This window comes from Spermophilus citellus (genome assembly GCF_964194105.1).
Source record: "Spermophilus citellus genome assembly, chromosome: 4".
Lineage (NCBI taxonomy): Eukaryota > Metazoa > Chordata > Mammalia > Rodentia > Sciuridae > Spermophilus > Spermophilus citellus.
In genome coordinates, this window is record NC_138185.1 from 194,841,071 (window position 1) to 194,861,097 (window position 20,027).

At 39.1% G+C, this 20,027-nt stretch overlaps 1 protein-coding gene across 1 annotated transcript; it reads right to left on the reverse strand.

The window, feature by feature from the left end:
- Positions 1 to 244: 244 nt before the first annotated feature.
- Positions 245 to 19,903, reverse strand: TOX4 (TOX high mobility group box family member 4). Its single transcript, XM_081289842.1, has 9 exons — positions 19,772 to 19,903; positions 19,514 to 19,582; positions 12,055 to 12,297; positions 10,714 to 10,974; positions 9,992 to 10,222; positions 5,152 to 5,232; positions 4,111 to 4,854; positions 2,338 to 2,501; positions 245 to 1,270 (listed from the first exon to the last, which is right to left on the reverse strand). The coding sequence occupies exons 1-9, from the start codon at positions 19,775 to 19,777 to the stop codon at positions 1,210 to 1,212; spliced, it is 1,860 nt and encodes a 619-aa protein (XP_081145968.1). The 5' UTR covers positions 19,778 to 19,903; the 3' UTR covers positions 245 to 1,209.
- Positions 19,904 to 20,027: the final 124 nt, after the last annotated feature.

A 20,027-nucleotide genomic window follows, 5' to 3' on the forward strand; every position in this document is an offset into this window, starting at 1 on the left:
GAGGTGAAATTCTGGCTTTATTACTTAACAGTGTGTGTTCTTGTACAAACTCATCTCAAGTATAATTCCTTCTAAGTGAAATAGGAATGTTATCTATCTCATTAGGTGATTGTAAGGGTTTTAAACTGATTGCATGGAAAGCACAGACATGTTGATCATTAAAAAACAAGGTCTGTACAGAATCAAAGTGATTAGCAATTAGTGATTCTTATCCAACCATGGTTGAATAAGGAGGTTCTCTAGGAAAGTATTTTTTCAAGTTAAATAAATTTGAGTTTACTTAAGACCATCACCACTAGGGCTGTTATGCTCTAAACTTTTACTTATTGTTACAATTGTGTGGTTTTGTTCATCTATTATTCTATAGTTTATTTCCAAGAAAAATCAAGTAAGCTCATCTTAGGAAGTGCCAAGAGTATACAGAGAATTGACCTGCATTATGCAAATGAAAACACTGCTGTTCTAACTTTTATCCGATAATAGAACTTTTTTAAAAAGGCTTTGGTGAAGCCTCTTATGATAATTTAAGAGTGGGGTCTCCCTATTCAAGTTTTGATAACAAGTCAGATGAGGAAGGCTATTGACTGCAGAAAAGTTATTTGTAAAGAAAAATAAACTCTTGGGTGATGCCATTTTCTCTATAGCTCAATGTGCCTACTGTGCTGAAAACCTTTGTCAAAGCAGTGTAATGATATATTAGTAATGCTATCTCTTATTCATCCTCTGCTTTTTGGGGGAATGCTGAGGATTGAACCTCTCTACTACTGAGCTTTTCCCCTAATCCCTCTTAAAATGAATGCACACAATGGTATTTTCTCCTAGCATCAAGATTGAATAATTCTCCCATCATTTTAATTATATTTTAGGCAAGTTCTATGACAATTACATCAGAGTTTCTCTAAGCACCCATACCACCACCCCTACAACCCCTATGATTTGCTTATCCATACTCCTTTTGCCCTTTGCTTTGCTGTTTTCCTGATATTTCTGCTTATAGTTAAAAGTAAAGAGCAATTCCAGAATACAGCAAACTCCGTGGCCCTGCTCTGTAACTTGGTCTCTGCTAAAGGAAGGAAAAGGGGATAAAGCATGAAGGACCATCAAAGCTTGATCAGGCACTACCAGAAGCCAAGCTTGAGTTTCAAAACAGACTCTTGGAGTTGTTCCCAGTATATAGATCTTCACCGGCTTGGAGTAGAACAAGAAAGACTATTTCACAAACACCACAGTGTTTGAATTTCTAGAGGCTACCCAGGCCAAGAATACATCCCTAAGAGAGAAAAAGATAACACAAACTTAGAATTACAACCTATATAGGTTCATTTTAACATTCTTAAACAAATAGGTCCCCAGGTAATTTATTACAGTATCAAAGTGAGATAGTACACTTTTTAAATCAGAGGTAGAGACAATGTTAATCTACTGTAAAGGACTTGAGATAGGATATACAAATGCCTTGTTTTGTTGATATATAGGTAATTCTCAAAAAGTTTGGGTAAAGAGCAGAACTGTTTACTCCCTCACACTGAGCACCTTGTTATGCTACTTTCCAATTCCCTAAATGGGGGATTTGCAATAAGGATTGTGAATCTTAATTCACAATCACTTGCCAGCTTAATGTGTCATCTTTCTTTATTTTTTAACCTCCCTACCCCCTGTACTAGGGATTGAATCCAGGGGTGCTTAACCAGTGAGCCGTATCCCCAGCCCTTTTTACTTTTTTTTTTTATTTTTTAGTTTTAGGTGGACACAGTATCTTTATTTTACATTTATGAGGTGCATGCATGCATACTAGGCAAGCATGATACCCCAGGCCCCCACCTTTTACTTTTTATTTTTATTTTTTTGTGATGCTGGCAATTGAACCCAGGGCCTGTGCATGCGAGGCAAGCACTCTACCAACTGAGGTATATCCCCAGCCCTTATTTTTTATTTTTAGACAATCTTGCTAAGTTGTTGAGGCTGGCTCTAACCTGTGATCCTCCTGCCTCAGCCTCCCGAGTTGCTGGGATTCTAGGTGTGTGCCACTGCACCCAGCTAAATCATCTATTTTTAATGAACACACATTCTATAAAGTGTGAATTGTTAATTATGTCCTCTGGCTGTGTGGCAAAGGCAACTTTTTTGAGGGTCAGTGCTAGAGTTGAACCTAGGGCCTCTTGCTAGTTAAATACAATACAAGTTACATCATCAGTCCTAAGTTTAAACTTTTTAAAGCAAGGGAACTTTTCTAGTAGCCTTTCATCAGATATAGCAGCCTACTGTCCATTAGGTAAGATAATGCTGATAATATGTTCAATATTACCATGTTTTCCACCACAGGAACTGTAAACTCACCTGCAGTGTTTCACCACACACTCATTACTGCAGTATTCATTGTCCCAATCCTTACTCACAACGGGAGGGTTCTCACAACCAGACCTTACACAGCGAGGCTGGGGTGACAGTGTCACAGGAGACCCACTCACCAATTCAACATCCATCTGAGAAGGAGATTCGACCTATGACAAGAAGAGAGCAACAAGACGAATCACATTCCTACTTGCCTGCCAGCTAGCTAGTCAAATTATCCCTAGGATCCAATGAGTAAAATATGTTCTTTTTATAGGGTTAAAGTTCCAGAAAAAGGTGAGTTTGTGGTATCCCCATTTATAGAGCTTTGCAAAGAATGAAATGAAAATTCTCCTCAATAGGGGAAGGCTGGGCATATGTTAATGCTAGTGTTAATGTAACTCATCACTGATTTTTTTCTTTTTGGGTACTGGGGATTGAACTTAGAGGCACTTTACCATATCCCCAGCCCTATTTTGTATTTTATTTAGAGACAGGGTCTCAATTGTTCAGAGGCTTGCTTTTGCTGAGGCTGGCTTTGAACTCATGATCCTCCTGCCTCAGCCTCCTGAGCCAATGGGATTACAGGTGTGCGCCTGTTTGGGTGAGCCTGGCCTCATCACTGAATTTATTCACACTTAGATGATATTCCTCTGAAAGTATCAAAATTAATATGTGAGTACAGGTTCAGTCAATCTCAACTAGTTGGGGAGGACTAAGACAAAATATATTGCTATTAGAAAAAGTGAAATTTGGAAATCCAGAGTTTCCTGTTGATAGAGTATTACTTTTTGAAATGATTATTTAATTGTAGAACCAGAGCAGAGTCTTAGACCTTCACCCAACCCCTCCCCCATCTTTTTTTTTTTTTTGGTGCTGGTGCTAGGAACTAAAAACCCAGGGCCTCCCATGTTAGGCAAGGGCTCTACTACTGAACTATATCCCTAGCCCTCTTTGAGACTTCATGGAACCTAAGCCTTGCTCTTGCAAGGCAAGCACTCTCTGAGTTATATTTTCAGCCTACTCCCTACATATGAAAGCATCAAGCTAAGTAATTAAGACCTAGTAGAAGGTCTGGGATTGTGGCTCAGCAGTAGAGCGCTCGCCTAGCATGTGTGAGGCCCTGGGTTCGATCCTCAGCACCACATAAAAATAAAAGAGATTGTGTCCAACTACAACTAAAAAATAATATTAAAAAAAATTTTTTTTGTAGTTGTAGATGGACAGCATGCCTTTATTTTATTTGTTTATTTTTATGTGGTGCTGAGGATCGAACCCAGTGCCTCACAAGTACAAGGCAAGCGCTCTACCTCTGAGCCAAGCCCCAGCCCATAAAAAATAATATTAAAAAAAAAAGGACCTAGTAAAAGTGTAAGGACTTATAACTACAAAGTTTAGGATCCTTGGGGAGACACCTCTAAATAAGAACTATAGGTTATATAATTATTTCTTTCTCATAGAACCACGATGTTATCTCTGCTTAACTTATGGAGTGATTTAGGACCAAAAGACAATTTTTTTTTTTTTTTGCCCAAAACAAGATTTTGGGTGGAAGAACTCACTGCTACAGAGAACTGTCATCTGTCTGAAGGATGTTTCTTTTTTCTTTTGTTGATTGTTATTATACATGATAGTAAGTTACACATGACAGTCTGCAAGTCTGCAGAATGTTTCCTACTCCAGGTTGTCAGGCATTAAATGCTAGCAGCAACTCCTACTTTTGAAAATGCTCTTACACATTTCCATTGGTTTAAAGGAAACAATTAAAAACAGGCTTACCTCAGGAACTACATCTGTAATCATCTCACAGATGGTCTCAGGGGAGGTTGCCTCTACTGTATGGGCCTCAGGACTACTGTTCATAGGTCGCTCAGGACTGCTTTCCACAGCTGGTGGGACTAAGGTAGTCTGCATTTTCAGAGTGGGTGGAGGCACAATCTTGCTTTGCAGAGGTGGCGGCTGTTGTTGTAAATTGATTCGAACTTTCTGAGGTGGAGGCTGTTGCATGGCCTGAAGTGGAGGAGGCTGCTGCAGAATGGTGACTTGCTGCTGAGTTGGGGGCTGAGGCATCTGTTGTAATGGAGGGGGCTGTAGTCGAGGCGGAGGCAGTTGCATAGAAGCAGCAGCTGCTGCTGCTGCCTGCAACACTGACCGAGTAACAATCTGCGCTTGCTGGCTGGGCTGGATGGTAGCTGTACTAGTTTGACCTAATTGAAGCCCCCGGGAGGTCACCACTGTGGCTGGGATAACAGTAACCATCCCTCCTTGAGACATGGTAATAGAAGAGGGCAACATCTGTTTGGTAATAATCAACTTCGTGATATTGGGCTGACCCCCAGCCCCAGAAGATGCCTGGTTTGCCACATAGGATGAAAGAGTGGAGTTAACAACGATGCAAGGCGACAGGGCAGGGGACTCTGTTGAGGCTGGTGCTGGAGATGCTGGGTCAACAGTGGCCACAGGTGGCGGTGAAGGAGTCTGTGATGGTGGCACTGGATCCAATTCCACTGTTTCTACAGTGGCCTAAAAGAAGACCAAAGCAGAAAAAGGAGGGGAAAGTAATTGAGAGATTTGCTCTTCACTGCAGGACATCCATTCTAATTACTTTTCAAGAAAAGATATAGTTTTTAAAGGAGCAGCTCTGAGTCCTCCCTTTGCTGTCAAGGTTTCTAGATGTGAAATAATGGGAAAGCTATTAAATATTTTTAAAGCTTTTAATACTACTTAGTGTTGGTATTTACTTATAACCACTAACAGCTAGAAACAAATGAATAAACAAAACTTATTGGTTTAAATGTTCATTTATTCTAACTCTCTTACCTGACACTCTTGGTTGTCTTTATATGCAGCCAGAGCCTTTAGATACTCTTTTTTGGCAGCTTCAGTTTTCCTCTTATACACCTGCAAGAGAGAAACTGTTTATAAAATTCCCACACTTGGGCTGGGGTTGTGGCTCAGTGGTAGAGCACTCACCTCTCACGTGTGAGGCCCTGGGTTCAATCCTCAGCACCACATAAAAATAAATAAACAAAATAAAGATATTGTGCCCATGTATAACTAAAAAAATATATTAAAAAAAAAATTCCGGGCTGGGGATGTGGCTCAAGCGGTAGCGCGCTCGCCTGGCATGCATGCAGCCCGGGTTCGATCCTCAGCACCACATACCAACAAAAGATGTTGTGTCCGCCGAGAACTAAAAAAATAAATAAATATTAAAAAAAAATTCTCTCTCTCTCTCCTCTCTCACAAAAAAAAAAAAAATTCCCACACTCTTGGGCTGGAGATGTGGCTCAAGCGGTAGCATGCTCGCCTGGCATGCGTGCAGCCCGGGTTCGATCCTCAGCACCATATACAAACAAAGATATTGTGTCTGCCGAAAACTAAAAAATAAATATTAAAATTCTCTCTCTCAAAAAAAAAAATTCCCACACTCTTAAAAATGACTGATAATTCTGTATTATTCATCAGTGAATATAGTGAATGACAATGCATCTTGCTCTGATCACAACTCTGAGAGCCCAAAAGACAGCCCCCAAGACAGACTCACTCCACTGAGCATGCCTCTGAAAGTCAACAAGAGTCTTGCCAGAATAACCTCTAAAGTGAAAATCAATGCACTCTCACTTCTGTAACAGCAACAAAAAAACTCACTCTGGCCCCCAAACTAAGATCAGTAGTATTCTGCTTAGACTGAGTCTGTCCATAACCTTTAAGAATGTGGTAAATTGCTTGGCAAGATAGTCACAGAATTCCTCCCAATCTGCACTGCCTTTGTCTTATCAAAAGCTAAGGCAAAGGGGCTAAGGCTGTTGCTCAGTGGTAAAGTTCTTGCCTCGTATGTGTGAGGCATTGGGTTCAATCCTCAGCACCACATAAAAATAAGAAAGGTACTGTGTTGTTCACCTATAACTAAATAAACATTAAAAAAAAAAAAAAAAAAAAAGCTAAGGCATAGCCAGGCATGGTGGTGCATGATTGTAATGCCAGTGACTCTGGAGACTGAGGCAGGAGGATCGCAAGTTCAAAGCTAGCCTCAGCAACCTAGTGAGGTCCTAAGGAACTTAGCGAGACAAAAAAAAAAAAAAAAAAATGCTGGGGACGTGGCTCAGTGGTTGAGAGTCCCTGGGTTCAATCCTGGGTACTAAAAAACAAAAAACTAAAGCATATTTCTCCTTTTTAAAAATCTGGACCAGCTCTTGTGACTTGTTTGATCATTACAATGTAACTGAAGTGACACTGAGATTTAAGAGACTTGTGAGGCACCTATTTTCCCATTCTTGGAATGTTACTCTTTGGTCTGCCATACTATAAACAAACTAGTCTAACCTACTTGAAGAAGAATCAACATCTTAGCCAATAGGTAGTACCAAATGCCAGTTATGGACAAAATAGTCCTGGGCATCCATACTAGCTTTCCCCCTCCATGCCTGGTACTGCAGTTTGAACTCGGGGCCTCATGTAGGCTAAGCTACATCCCTAGCCCTCAGCTACCATTTGACTAACAATCAGTGATTAGCCAGGTACAATGGCACATGCCTGTAATCCCATGGAGACTGAGGGTGGAGGACAAGTTGGGCAACTCAGCAAGACACTGTCTCAAAATAAAAAGCCTGTGAATATAGCAACAGAAAAACCAATCAATCCCCACAACCATATGAAATAATAAATGGCTGCTGTCTTAAGCCATTAAATTTGTGGTAATTCGTTCAGCAGCAGCAGATAACTGATAGAAATTATCTGCAATAAATTCAGCTTTTTGTTTCAAATATTAATAAGACTTGCTTTGCTATAAGACATGAGTCTAGGGGCAGTCACTTTCAATTGTTGTATCTTATATAGTATCAATTTTCTTTTTGAAGAGACACGGTCTTACAAAAAAAAAAATCCTGAGTTAAGGGTGTACACCATTCACTTTATTTTTAGGGAGATTAATGAGATTCTAAATACAAACTTTTACAGTTAAGATCAACATGCAACTTTTTAAAAAATAGCCTAATATCAAAAATTGGAAAAAATAAATAAAAGCTTAGAAACATTAAATATCTAAATATCACAGAGTTAATAGATACACGAGGAATTATGAGAGAAATTATTAATGGAAAGCACATATGATTTTGAGTTAAAACAATCTAGATTTGTGTCTCAGTAGTACCATTTAAAAGTTTTATGAGTCTCCACTCTCAGTAAAGACGGGTAGGGGGAATGGGTGTGATGGTGTATGCCTATAAACCCAGCAACTCAGAAAGGAGAAGCAGAGGCAGGAGGATCACATGTTAAAGACAGCCTCAAGCCAAGTGCGATTGTTGCACACCTGTAATTCCAGGGACTCAGAAAGCTGAGGCAGGAGGATCCCGAGTTCAAAGCCAGCCCCAGTGACAGCCAGGCACTAAGCAACTAAGTGAGACCCTGTCTCTAAATAAAATACAAAATAGGACTGGGGATGTGGCTCAGTGGCCAAGTGCCCCAAGTTCAATTCCCAGTACCCCTCTGCTCCCCACTGAAAAAAAAGTCTCAGCAACTTAGTGACTCCCTAAAAAAAAATTTTAAAGGGCTGGGGATCTGACTCAGTGGATAAATGTCCCTGGGTTCAATCTCCGGTACCAAAAAAATAAAGAGGGGTGGGGTGGGGGGAGGAATGGTGGCTATTTTACAGGTATGGAAAGACAATTTACCAGCGGTGCTTTACCACTGAGCTATATCCCAGACCTATTTAAAAATTTTCTATTTTGAGCCAGGTGCAGTGGCACACACCTGTAATCCTAGTGACTCAGGAGGCTGAAACAGGAGGACTGCAAGTTCGAGGCCAATCTCAACAACTCAGTGAGGCCCTAAGCAATTTAGAGAGTCTCTATCTCAAAAAATAAAAAGGGCTGGGGATATAGTTCAGTGGTAAAGAACCCCTGAGCTTAATCCCCACTACAAAAAAAAAAAAAAAATCTATTTTGAGACAGGGTCTTGCTAAGTTGGTTAGGGTACAAACTTGCAATTCTCCTGCCTCAAACTACATGTACGTGCCACCATCCCCAGCCTAGATGCAATATATTTCTTCTCTGTATGTGTGTTATAAAATTTACTGGTGTAGGCATTCAGACACTTCAAGGTGGGAAAGATGATATGCAGACTCTACTACCAGGTGCAAAAGAAAACTGTGTGGGAAGGATAGTACATCTGTAAATCTGGTGCATATCAGCAGTAGCATGACTCCAAAGGTTAGATGAAAGTGCTTAATCTGGGGGAAATTCAGAATAATAATTTAAAGGTTCACAAGGCAAGGTATTTTCCAATCTAAAACACTAAGAAGAATGAACTGAACATAATGTTCCTCTGTTTATATATGAATACACAACCAGTATAACTACACATCACGTTCAATCATTAAGAATGGGATCCTAATTAGAATTAGTTATACTCCTGATATGTATAATGTCAAAATACTTTTAGATATACCGTCATGTATATCTAAAAAGTACAAATTTTAAAAATTTTAAAAACCCAGTTCCAGCTGTGGTGGCGAATTTCTGTAATCCCAGCAGCTGGGGACGATGAGGCAGAGGCAGGAGGATCGCAAGTTCAAAGTCAGCCTCAAGCCAAGTGCAATTGTAGCACACCTGTAATTCCAGGGACTCGGAAAGCTGAGGCAGGAGGATCCCGAGTTCAAAGCCAGCCCCAGTGACAGCCAGGCACTAAGCAACTAAGTGAGACCCTGTCTCTAAGGGGCTGGGGATGTGACTCAGTAGCCAAGTGCCCCTGAGTTCAATCCCTGGTAAAAAGGAAAAAACCAAAACAGAACCCATTAAGAAACAGTACCATTTGATGAAAAGGGAAATCAACCTTTAAGTACATCAAAAGGGATTAAGAGTAATGAGAAGAAAATTTGCATTTTTGAGGTACAAATGAGTGTTCCGTAGAGGGGCTTTAATGGCAAACCCTGCAGATAAAAAATAAAACCCAAATCACCGGTTACATAATTCTAAATTTACATGTAATGAAGGCAAAGCAATAGGCTCAAGTTATGGCCTGCCAAATATTTATACCATAAATATTTATGGTATATTTTTAGACATTTTGATGCAATTTTTTATATTAATTTTTTACTGAGAATTTCTTTTTAATTTTTTATTTTTTAGTTGTTGATGGACCTTTATTTTATTCATTTATTTATATGTGGTGCTGAGAATCGAACTCAGTGCCTCACACATGCTAGGCAAGCTCTCTACCACTGAGCCACAACCCCAGCCCTGTTGTTGATAATTTTAAAATAGGCTTTATGTGTTAGGGACGTAGCTCAGTGGTAGAATGTGGCTTAATGTGCAAATTTCTGGGTTTCACCCTCAGCACCACAATACATCATAATGTATTTAGATATAATGGGGTTTTCTGAATTCAGTGTACAGCTGGAACTTCTCATAGGATGATATGTGAATGCCATTAACAAAAAGCTGACAGATAAGGAAGAAAGCTGAAAATATAAGACATGCCTATAATCCCAGTGACTCAAGAGGCTGAGACAGAAGGATTACAAGTTACAGGCCAGGCTCAGCAACTTAGTAAGACTTTTTCTCCCACAAAAAAAAGAAGAAAAAAAAGTTGGAAGAAAACCTTTTTTTATAATCTCAAAAACTTCTGGAGCATTCACTATCCATATTTCTTTTTTCCTTACCTGTTTTTGTTCCTCTCCAAGACTGTCCCACATGGAAGCCACAATTTTTGAAACCTCTCCAAAGGTGGCATTAGGATTCTGTCCCTTGATGGCAGCCTGTGTATCACGAAAGAATAAAGCATATGCTGAAACTGGTTTCTGAGGTTCATTAGGATCTTTCTTTTTTCTCTTCTTTGGGGCCTTCTGCTTTTTCCCTGCTTCCACTACCACTGTCTTCTGACTGGGAAGTTGCTGTAAGAGAGAAAAGAGAGAGAATTATAAGATGGAAGAGATCAAGTACTATTGTTTTGAGAACTATAAGAAAATGATTTTTATATGGGGGAAATATCCACATGCATGAAATTTATGCTAAAAGTAAAAGGCAATAGGTTTAAAAGTTATGAGTAAAATATTTGAAGACCAATAAGAATAGAGATTGAGAGACTGGAAGTTGAGAGGCGGAACCCCACAACCCAGAAGGAAACAGGAGATGGTGGGGTAGGAGCAAAGAGTACTGATTAGGAACTATAATTTATGCTAAGAGTTTTGTCCTAGAACATCATGTTAATTAATTTTTTTTTAAATATTTATTTTTTAATTTTAGGTGGACACAATATCTTTATTTTGTTTTTATGTGGTGCTGAGAATCGAACCCAGTGCCTCACACATGCTAGGCAAGCGTGCTACCACTTGAGCCACATCTCCAGCCCTATGTTAATTAATTTTGGCAGGGAATGTCTCACCCTCCGGAAATCCTCAACACCATCCTCATGAAGTGAACTTGTAGGTGAAGGGGTGGTTGAAAGACGATCCTCAGGTGACTGGGCAGGTGGCAAGATGGTGCCACCCCCTAAGCTCAAACCCAGTTGAGAACTCAGTTCTGACTGATCAATGGTGGTCAACTGGCTATGCCCCATCAAGCCAGAGGTCATGTCTGTCATTGGTACATCAATTGTAACAGGTGGGTTGGCACTATACTGAGTTCCTATAGAATGGTCCAAGTCCTGAGAGAAGCAAAAGGACTAATTAAACACTAAATATAAAAAAGCACCACTTCCCCCCTGAATGCAGGACAGCTTATACTTTGCTTACCCAGACTGTATCATAATTTAAACTCTACAAAACATCAAATAATCTATCTACCTAAAAAACATATTAAGCATTTAAAAAATGTACAGAGATTAGCAAATCCACTTCTTTGCATTCAAAGGCCTATTCTAAAATAACTAAAAATAATCAGAAAAGTATTAATCTTGAACATATTATCTTAAAAAGCAAATATTTACTCAGTAAACTGTGACAGAGACAACACATACGAACAAGAAAAACTTTTTAAAAAGTTTGTTTTTTGGTACTGGGGATTGAACCCAGGGGTGTTATACCAACAGTTACATCCTCAGCCATTTAAAAAATTTGTGAGACAGGGTCTTTCTTGTTAACTTGGGTCTCAATAAGTTGCTGAGGCTAGCCTGGAACCTGTGATCCTCCTGCCTCAGCCTCCCAAGTCACTGGGATTACAGGCATGTGCCACCAAGTCCACAAAAAATAATGGCATTTAAAGCTGCAAAGCACAGGCAATTATAGTAGATAAGACCAATATTAAGAGCTGTTTGACAACAAATATAGAACTGTAGACAGGCTACTGGATATGTGCTGGAAACTCAACAATTTTACTTATAGCACATAAAAATCCACAATTAACACTACATTAAATTCAAATCACTTTTAAATAAATCTGTCAATGTGCCAACTACCATACATTTTAATTCTAGGATGTGAAGGCCACAGTAAAAAGGAGAAAAAAAAAAAAACATTATTTTTGTTCCCCCCACCTGCCCAAAAATCATAACATATCATTTTTAAAGGCTGATATCAGACATTTTATAATCTAAAATCATTTTTCAAGTAAAACTGACCCAGATAGTAAATCTCTTTTATTCAGGTGATATTAAGTCTTCGTTGGTGAACCTTCAGCAACAAGAAAAAACCAAGTAATACCCAACTATTGTAGAAAATAAAGAGTAACTTTTGTCTTCCCTAACACTATGCCCATGAATTTAAGTGAGCCTAATGATGCCCCTTACCATGGTCAAGCCCCCACTCAGGAGCCCCCCGCCCTGCTCCATCAAGCCATGGGTCATGCCCACAGGCATGTCCAATGTCTGGACCCCATACTGGGCTGAAAAACTGCCATCCTGTGAGGAGGAAGGGTCTGCCAGGTCATCAAAGTGGCCAACCACATCTGAGACAGCCAGTGAGGGATCAGAATCCAAGGAGATAGGTGGGATTTCAAATTCCTCATCACCCAAGCTTGGTGTATGGAATGTCTGTAGGGGGAAAAAGGGAAAAAGAATTAGTAAAAAGAGGAAAAACTCCAAATTGCTAAGTTAAAAAAAAAAAAAAAAAGAATAGCAAGGTACTAGAGATTTTCAGTATCTCTTTTCAGCTTGTGATAATATTTTTATTCTAGTTTAATTTTACAAATACCATTCCTCTTTCTCATGGCTTTGATCATATGACACACATAAGTCACAAGCCTGCCAACATCAATCACAATTTTCAATTTTTTTTTTTTTTGGTGGTGCTGGGGATTTAACTCAGGGCCTTGTGCATGAGAGGCAAGCACTCTACCAACTGAGCTATATCCCTAGCCCCCAGCCCACAATTTCTAATTCTTTTATCTCTTATTAACCTTAACCATCTTGGTTATCCTAAATTATTGTCTATTGTTCTAATGAATAATTTTTTCAGTCCTAATTAGGAACCAGCCTTTATATATAACCTGTTTAACTATGTTACTTAAAATTTCTCTAAATATTTAATAGATTATAATTTCATAATTATTACACTTAACTGTCAAACCACAGAAATTATTGTTGACTTACCAATTATCTTTGTTGTTAGGTTTCTTTGATGCAAATCCTGATACTGTCATAGGAAACTTATCCTCCTCTAAAATAGCTGCACATAAAATCTACCTCTTCTCCATTTTAGAAATTATAATTTCTTTTCAGCATGGGGACTGAACCTAGGGCCTTGCACATCTAGGCAAGCCCTCTACCAGAGTTACATCTTCAGCTAGAAATTATAATGTTAAAAAAAATAAGATTCCTATTTATACAGGATTTTGGGGAAAACCCAACAATGCCAAGATATGGATGGATAACACTAAAAGAGAAAGAGCCTGCCAAAGCCAAAAGGCAAACTATAGTTCTTTTAGCAGTTCTTGACTAGTCTTGGTCTGACCAAAACTTTCTGAAAGAGATGGAAGTGGAAAAAAAAAAAAAAAAGAACTTCTACTGGCTAAAGACCCAATCCCTTCCTCTTGGACCAACTAGACCAATAATTCACTCTTTCTATTCTGAATAGGACCACCCCACACAAAGCTAACAGCAACATCTAATCTCAGATATAACTGTCATGATTCTTTTTTGACACCAAAAACTATAATGGAAGATATGTAGCAGTAGAGCATTATAAGTAACAGCAAAAGACTAGTGTCAGAAAGACCTGGGTTCAAGTACCAGCTCTGCCACTTACTGTATAACCTTGAACAGGTTTTCCTCATCTATAAAGCAGGGATTATAATGGTAATCACCTCATATGGCTGAGGAAAAAATGGGATTTAGTGCACAAAGCTTATCACATTGCCAGATATATACAATTGCTTAACAATAACCAATTTTTAAAAATTACTTTTTATATAGTTGTAGATGGACAGCATGCCTTTATTCATGTTTTTATGTGGTGTGGAGATCGGACCCAATGCCTCACACATGCTAGGCAAGTGCTCTGCCACTGAGCTACAGCCCCAGCCCAAAACCAACCTTTTTTAAAAAAAAAATTCTTTAGTTGTCAATGGGCCTTTATCATATTTATTTATATGCAGTGCTGAGAATCAAACCCAGTGCCTCACACTTGCTAGGCAAGCGTTCTACCACTGAGCCACAATCCCAGCCCCTAATCAGTTTTTTTTTTAATATTTATTTTTTAGTATTTGGTAGACACAACATCTTTATTTTATTTTTATGTGGGCTGAGGATTGAACCCAGCGCCCCGCGCATGCCAGGCAAGCGCGCTACCGCTTGAGCCACATCCCCAGCCCCCCAACTAGTTTTTAATGATAATATTCTAATAGTTAATTTGCCACCTGCCCCAATCAATTAACATAGGTATCTAGAATTATAGAAACTTGCCTGCAAGTGCTCTCTCATTGAGCTATATATCCTCAGCCCTATCAATAAAAATTTTTTAAGGAACTCCATAAGGTTCCTCTAGACACAGAAAGGGCCTCACTATTATCAGTTTGTGTTTTAATAAAAACATAGCTGGAAGAACACTTCCAGTTAGTAGAAATTAGTAAGAAAAAAAGTATGCCTGTGAAATATTCAACCTCTCTAAGATATATTGGCAAAAAGAATAAAAGTTTTTAAGAAGACAAAAAAATTGTTTTGAGGCTTTGTTTCTACATTTCCTCCTCGTTATTTTACTTTGATAAACATTTGTATTTGTGTGGGATATAATATGACTAGTATACAGTGTTTAGGAGCAAGTATGTTTGTTGTTTTTTGGTACTGGGGATTGAACCCAGGGGTGCTTTACCACTGACCTACATTCCCAGCCCTTTTTATTCTTTATTTTGAGACAGGGTCTTATTATGTTCTTGAGGCTGTCCTTGAACTAGTGATCCTCCTGCCTCAACTGGGATTACAGGCATACACCACTGCCCCAGGCTAAGCAGGAAGTTCTTGATGGAAAAAACTAAAATTTTCCCAAGGAACTCAGTTTTTCTCAGTATACAGCTCATAATTTCTGTTATTGTAGGAGAGTTCTTAAATATTATTTTCCTGAAATTTCAGTTTAGATTCATGTGAGCATTTTTCAGGAAGGAACAAGACTTTTTTTTTTTTTATCCTATTCTCAGGCAAACCAAAAACTTAAGAGGGACAGGGAAAAGAATCAAGGGAAACATTTACTGTACTAGGTTAATAACTGAATATTCATTTTTTATTTTGTTAAGATACAGATTTATTTGGTAAAGCAAAAGATGCCTATCCTTTTCTGCTTATCACAACAAATAAAAAAGCTTCTCTGCCAAGATAGGAAAAATGATACTGTTTGTTAATGAAAAACTCCAAAAGAATCAAGATTCATATTCAAAACAAGGAACTAGTGTTCTATAAGTGACTAGTAGGACTCATAAACCATCGGGCCTGATTTCATGGACTACACCAGACATGGAAAGACTGCATTGTTTCAGATCAACAAGGCATTCTTTCTAAGCACCACCCCTTGGCATATGAAAAACAGATTTTTATTTAGTATCTCTGGCTTTTATTGTGTCTTTTTGTTGTTGTTTACTTTTATTTTTTTCCACTAATTATAAATAATAAAATAATAGCAATTATCAAGAACACAGAAGGGTAACTTTATGTTATACAAAACATAAGGGTTTACAAATTTTTTCTTTTTACATTTTTTTAGTTGTTGATAGACCTTTATTTTATTCATTTTTTATATACTGTGCTGAGAATTGAACCCAGTGCCTCACACATATGAGACAAGTGCTCTACCACTGAGCAACAACCCCAGCCCAGGGTTTACAAGCCTTTTACTGTAACATCTGTAAAATTAGGGATAAAATCCACAACGATTATCCATTTTAATGGATCTATTTTGTAACTTTTCACTAGTAATAATAAAACCAAGTTAGAACTGTAACAAATATTAAAGTGAAAATAAATTGTATGGGGACTTAAGGAGAAAATAGAAACATGATGCAGCTACCTTCTCACTCAGCTTTTCTTTCATCTGTTAAATTACTGTATCTTTCTGGGAAGGGGTCAGTTTTAGAATTACAGATTATAAAGAAGGATGCCTAGATAATGAACAAAAAGTTGAAAAATACAAATTCCCTTCCTTTTCACATTACCCCATACCAAAACCCACAATTTATCATTTCCTCCTTTATTATATTTATTTATATGTGGTACTGAGAATCAAACCCAGTGCCTCACACATGCTAGGCAAACACTCTGCTGCTGAGCCACAATCCCAGACCCCATCATTTCCTCCTTATTATATTTTTAAATTTTTTTATTTTTATTTTAAGGCTGGGGTTTTGAATTCTCCCACATTGAAGCCTCCCAAATGCAAAGCACAAGCTCTACGACTGAGTTTTACCTCCAGGTATGCATTACTATTTAAAAAAAAAAAACAAAACTTTTTTTTTTCCCCCTTAGGGCTGGGATTGTGGCTGAGTGATAGAACACTTTTGCCTAGCATGAGGCACTGGGTTAAATTCTCAGCACCATGTATAAGTAAATGAATGAAATAAAGGTCCATCAACAGCTAAAAAAATATTTAAAAAAATTTTTTTAGTTGTAGGCGAACACAATACCTTTATTTATTCTTATATGGTGCTGAGAATCAAACCCAGCATCTCACATGCAGAAGGCAAAGACTCTTGAGCTACAACCTCAGCCTTGACATTACTTCTCTAAATAGCTTTTTTTTCTTTTTAATTCACTTTAGAGAACTTTTAATCAAAATACTATTTATTCAACACTACACTAGTACACCAGGTTATTAAAATAATTGTTCTTTTGCCAGGCCTGATGGCACACAACTGTAATCCCGGTGACTCAGGAGACTGATGCAGAAGGATTTCAAGTTCAAGGTCAGCCTCAAAAATTGAGGGACACCCTCAACAACTTGGCAAGATCCTATCTCAAAATTAAAAAAAAAAAAAAAAAAAGGATTGGGCATGTAGTTCAGTGGTAAAGCACCCCTTGGTTCAATCCCTAGCACCTCCCACCCCACAAAAAAATTTCTCTTAAAATTTGATAGAGCACAGTGTGGTAGTACATGCCTGTAATCCCAGACTTGGGAACTGAGGCAGGAGGATTAAAAGTTTGAGGCCAGCCCCAACAACTTAGCAATACCCTGTCTCAAAATTTAAAAAAAAAGTAAAAGAGGGGCTGGGGATGTTGCTCAAGTGGTAGTGTGGTTGCCTAGCATGCGTGAGGCACTGGGTTGAAGTCTCAGCATCACATAAAAATAAAATAAAGATAATGTGTCCACCTTAAAAAAAAAAAAAGTAAAATAAAGAGAACTGGGGATATAGTTTAGGAGTAAAGAGCCACTGGGTTGGGTCCCCTGCAAACTCCCCCCCCCAAAAAAAAAACCCTCTTTCTCTCCCTGCCTGTCACACACACACACACACAAAAAGCCAACAAGAAAACCCTGATACAATAGTGAAAATCCACCAATTCAGCCTAAAATAATTAACTTTTTAAAACATTATAAATAACCCTTCTCCCCACACCACCACCTTTGCTTTTTTCCCTTTTTGGTACCAGAGATTGAACACCATGGGCACTCAACCAATAAACCACACTCCCAGCCCCACCTCCCTTTAAATTTTGAGACAGTCTTACTAAATTGTTGAGGCTGGCTTTGAACTTGCAATATTCCTGCTTCAGCCTCCCACGTAGCTGGAATTAAGGCATGTACCACCATGCCCCACAACATTATAAATTCCTTTCCTAATTAAGAATGGGTATCTTTTTTTAAAAAAATATTTTTTTTTAGTTGTAGATGCACACAATATCTTTATTTACTTATTTTTATGTGGTGCTGAGGATGGAACCCAGGGCCTCATGTATCTGAGGCAAGTGCTCTATTACCAAGCTACAACCTCAGCCCCAAGGATGGGTATCTTTATGAATCCCCCTGCTCCCCCTTACTGGAATTGAATCCTGGGGTGCTCTACCACTGAACTATACCCCAAGCCCTTTTTACTTTTTATTTTGGCAGGGACTCACTAAAATTGTCCAGGCTAGCCTCAAATTTGAGATCCTCCTGCCTCATCCTCCAGGGTTGCTAGGTTTACAGGCGTGCACCACAAAGGCTAGCTTCTTTAGAACTTATCTCCCCCAGTGCTCACAGCACAAATCATTATTTAAGAGCCAAACTAATTAAACAAAGACTAAATTTCCTTCAGATCAGAAAACTTTCGCATATTAAACATGCTGTAACAAATGCTAAACCTTCTTCACTAACACCCGGTCTTATAAAGATCAAAGATGCAGAACATTTCTGTCACTCTAAAAAATATCCTCTCCACAACAGGTATCATTATTTTTGTGTTTAATTTTACCTAGTGTTTCTTTTCTTTTCTCTCTTTTTTTTCTTTTTGGTATCAGGGATTGAACTTGGGCACTCAACCACTGAGCCACACCCCCAGCCCTGTTTTGTATTTTATTTAGACACAGGGTCTTACTGAAGTTGCTTAGTGCCTCACAGTTGCTGAGGCTGGCTTTGAACTTGTTAACCTCCTGCCTCAGTCTCCTGAGCCACTGAGATTACAGACATACACCACAGCACCCAGCGCATAGTCTTCTTGATTTTCATAAATAAAATTTAACTCTTGGAGTGGCTAATCTACTTCTTGTTTCTTCTACTTAAATATATATATATATATATATATATATATATATATATATATATATATATGTGTGTGTGTGTGTGTGTGTATAATATATACCCATTGTCATCTAATTTTCACCTTTGAAAATATTAGAATTTATTAGAGGATAAGCCCATTTAACATCAATTGAGAATTCTTGAAACAAAGGAGCAATGCAAATGGTTCACAATGCTTTTGAAAAAATATTATAATCCTCAAAAGATGGTAGAAGATTCAAGATTCTGCATATTCTCAGACTGGGAAATTTTTGTCTCATTCACGTCTCACTCCTGCTTTGCTTAAACAAGTGACACATATTACAGTATGACAATATTTCAACCAGACCTTTTCCAGAAACACTTTAGAGCCTTACCATAGCCTTTACTTCTACTTCACAACATCATAAGAAACCATTATTACAGCCATTTGACAGCTGGAAAACTGTGACATGAAGTTAAAGTAATCTTCCCAAAGTTGTCACTTGCAAACAAACACATGCTCAGTTCAACTCCTTTCGTGTCCATTGGCAGCTATTTTCCTTTCCTGTTGTCATTAGCAAAACAAGCTGACATCATGTAAGTAAAAGAAGTACTTTGACGAGTAGAAAACTAAGAGGAACAATATGATACCTTCAACAGAGTTCAAGAATGAACACATGTTCAAGGTTAATCCCTTTTAGGCAAACTACTTCTCTGAACCCAATTTCTTTAGATACTTAAAAAAAAAAATTCCTCGTCATCCCTCAAGATTGCTGTAGTTATTTCTTCCCAATTTCCCTCAGTCTTCTAACTCAGAATTACCCTCCTCCTTAAATGTTCTCTGTTTTCAACAACCTGGTTTGCTGATGCCAGCAGTTTCCCAGGCCTTCCGCAGGTCTTCTTTCCCTCCTAGAATCCTCATAGGCTCTAGAAGCAGCTACGACTGCTTTTACCACTTCCTCAAAACACAATCGCAGTCTCCGGTTCCGAATCCCCAGTCCTTGGCCTTCGCGCTCTCCTCCCCACCACCCTACCCCCCTCCGCTGCCTCAGTGTGCCCCCTACCCCCCCGCAAGTATCAGCAGCTCTTGCTCACCTCGGCCCCTGACAGGAAGGGGTGTGAGGGCCCTGTGATCGTCAGGTAATTGTCATTTCCTCCGGGAAACTGGAAACCAAAAGAGATCCACGGGGATAAGTTAGGGGATGCAGGAAGTTAGCTTGAAGCGACGGATTCTGACCCCGACATTCTGACAACACTCTCAAAACCCCGCTTTCCGCTCCCGTCAGCCGCCTCTCCGCCCGGCTTCCCGCCTCTGCTTCAACCCAGTCGACCACGCTTCTCTCGCCAGCCTACCTCCATCTTCACACAACCGCTACCACCGTCTCAATCCCCTCATCTCTCCCACCAACCCCACTGGACTCGAAGTGCGTCACTTCCTCAAGGACGTGCGTCGCACTCGGCTGATTGGAAGGAGACGGCAACGAGTCAGGCGCCAATCGTCCGGAATGGCTAGGTATCGCCCCCTGGAGCTTGGTGGGGTAATAGCATATAGAAGGTCTAGAGGAATCCCTAGAGGCGGTGTCGGAAACTCCGGATCGAGTGAGGATTT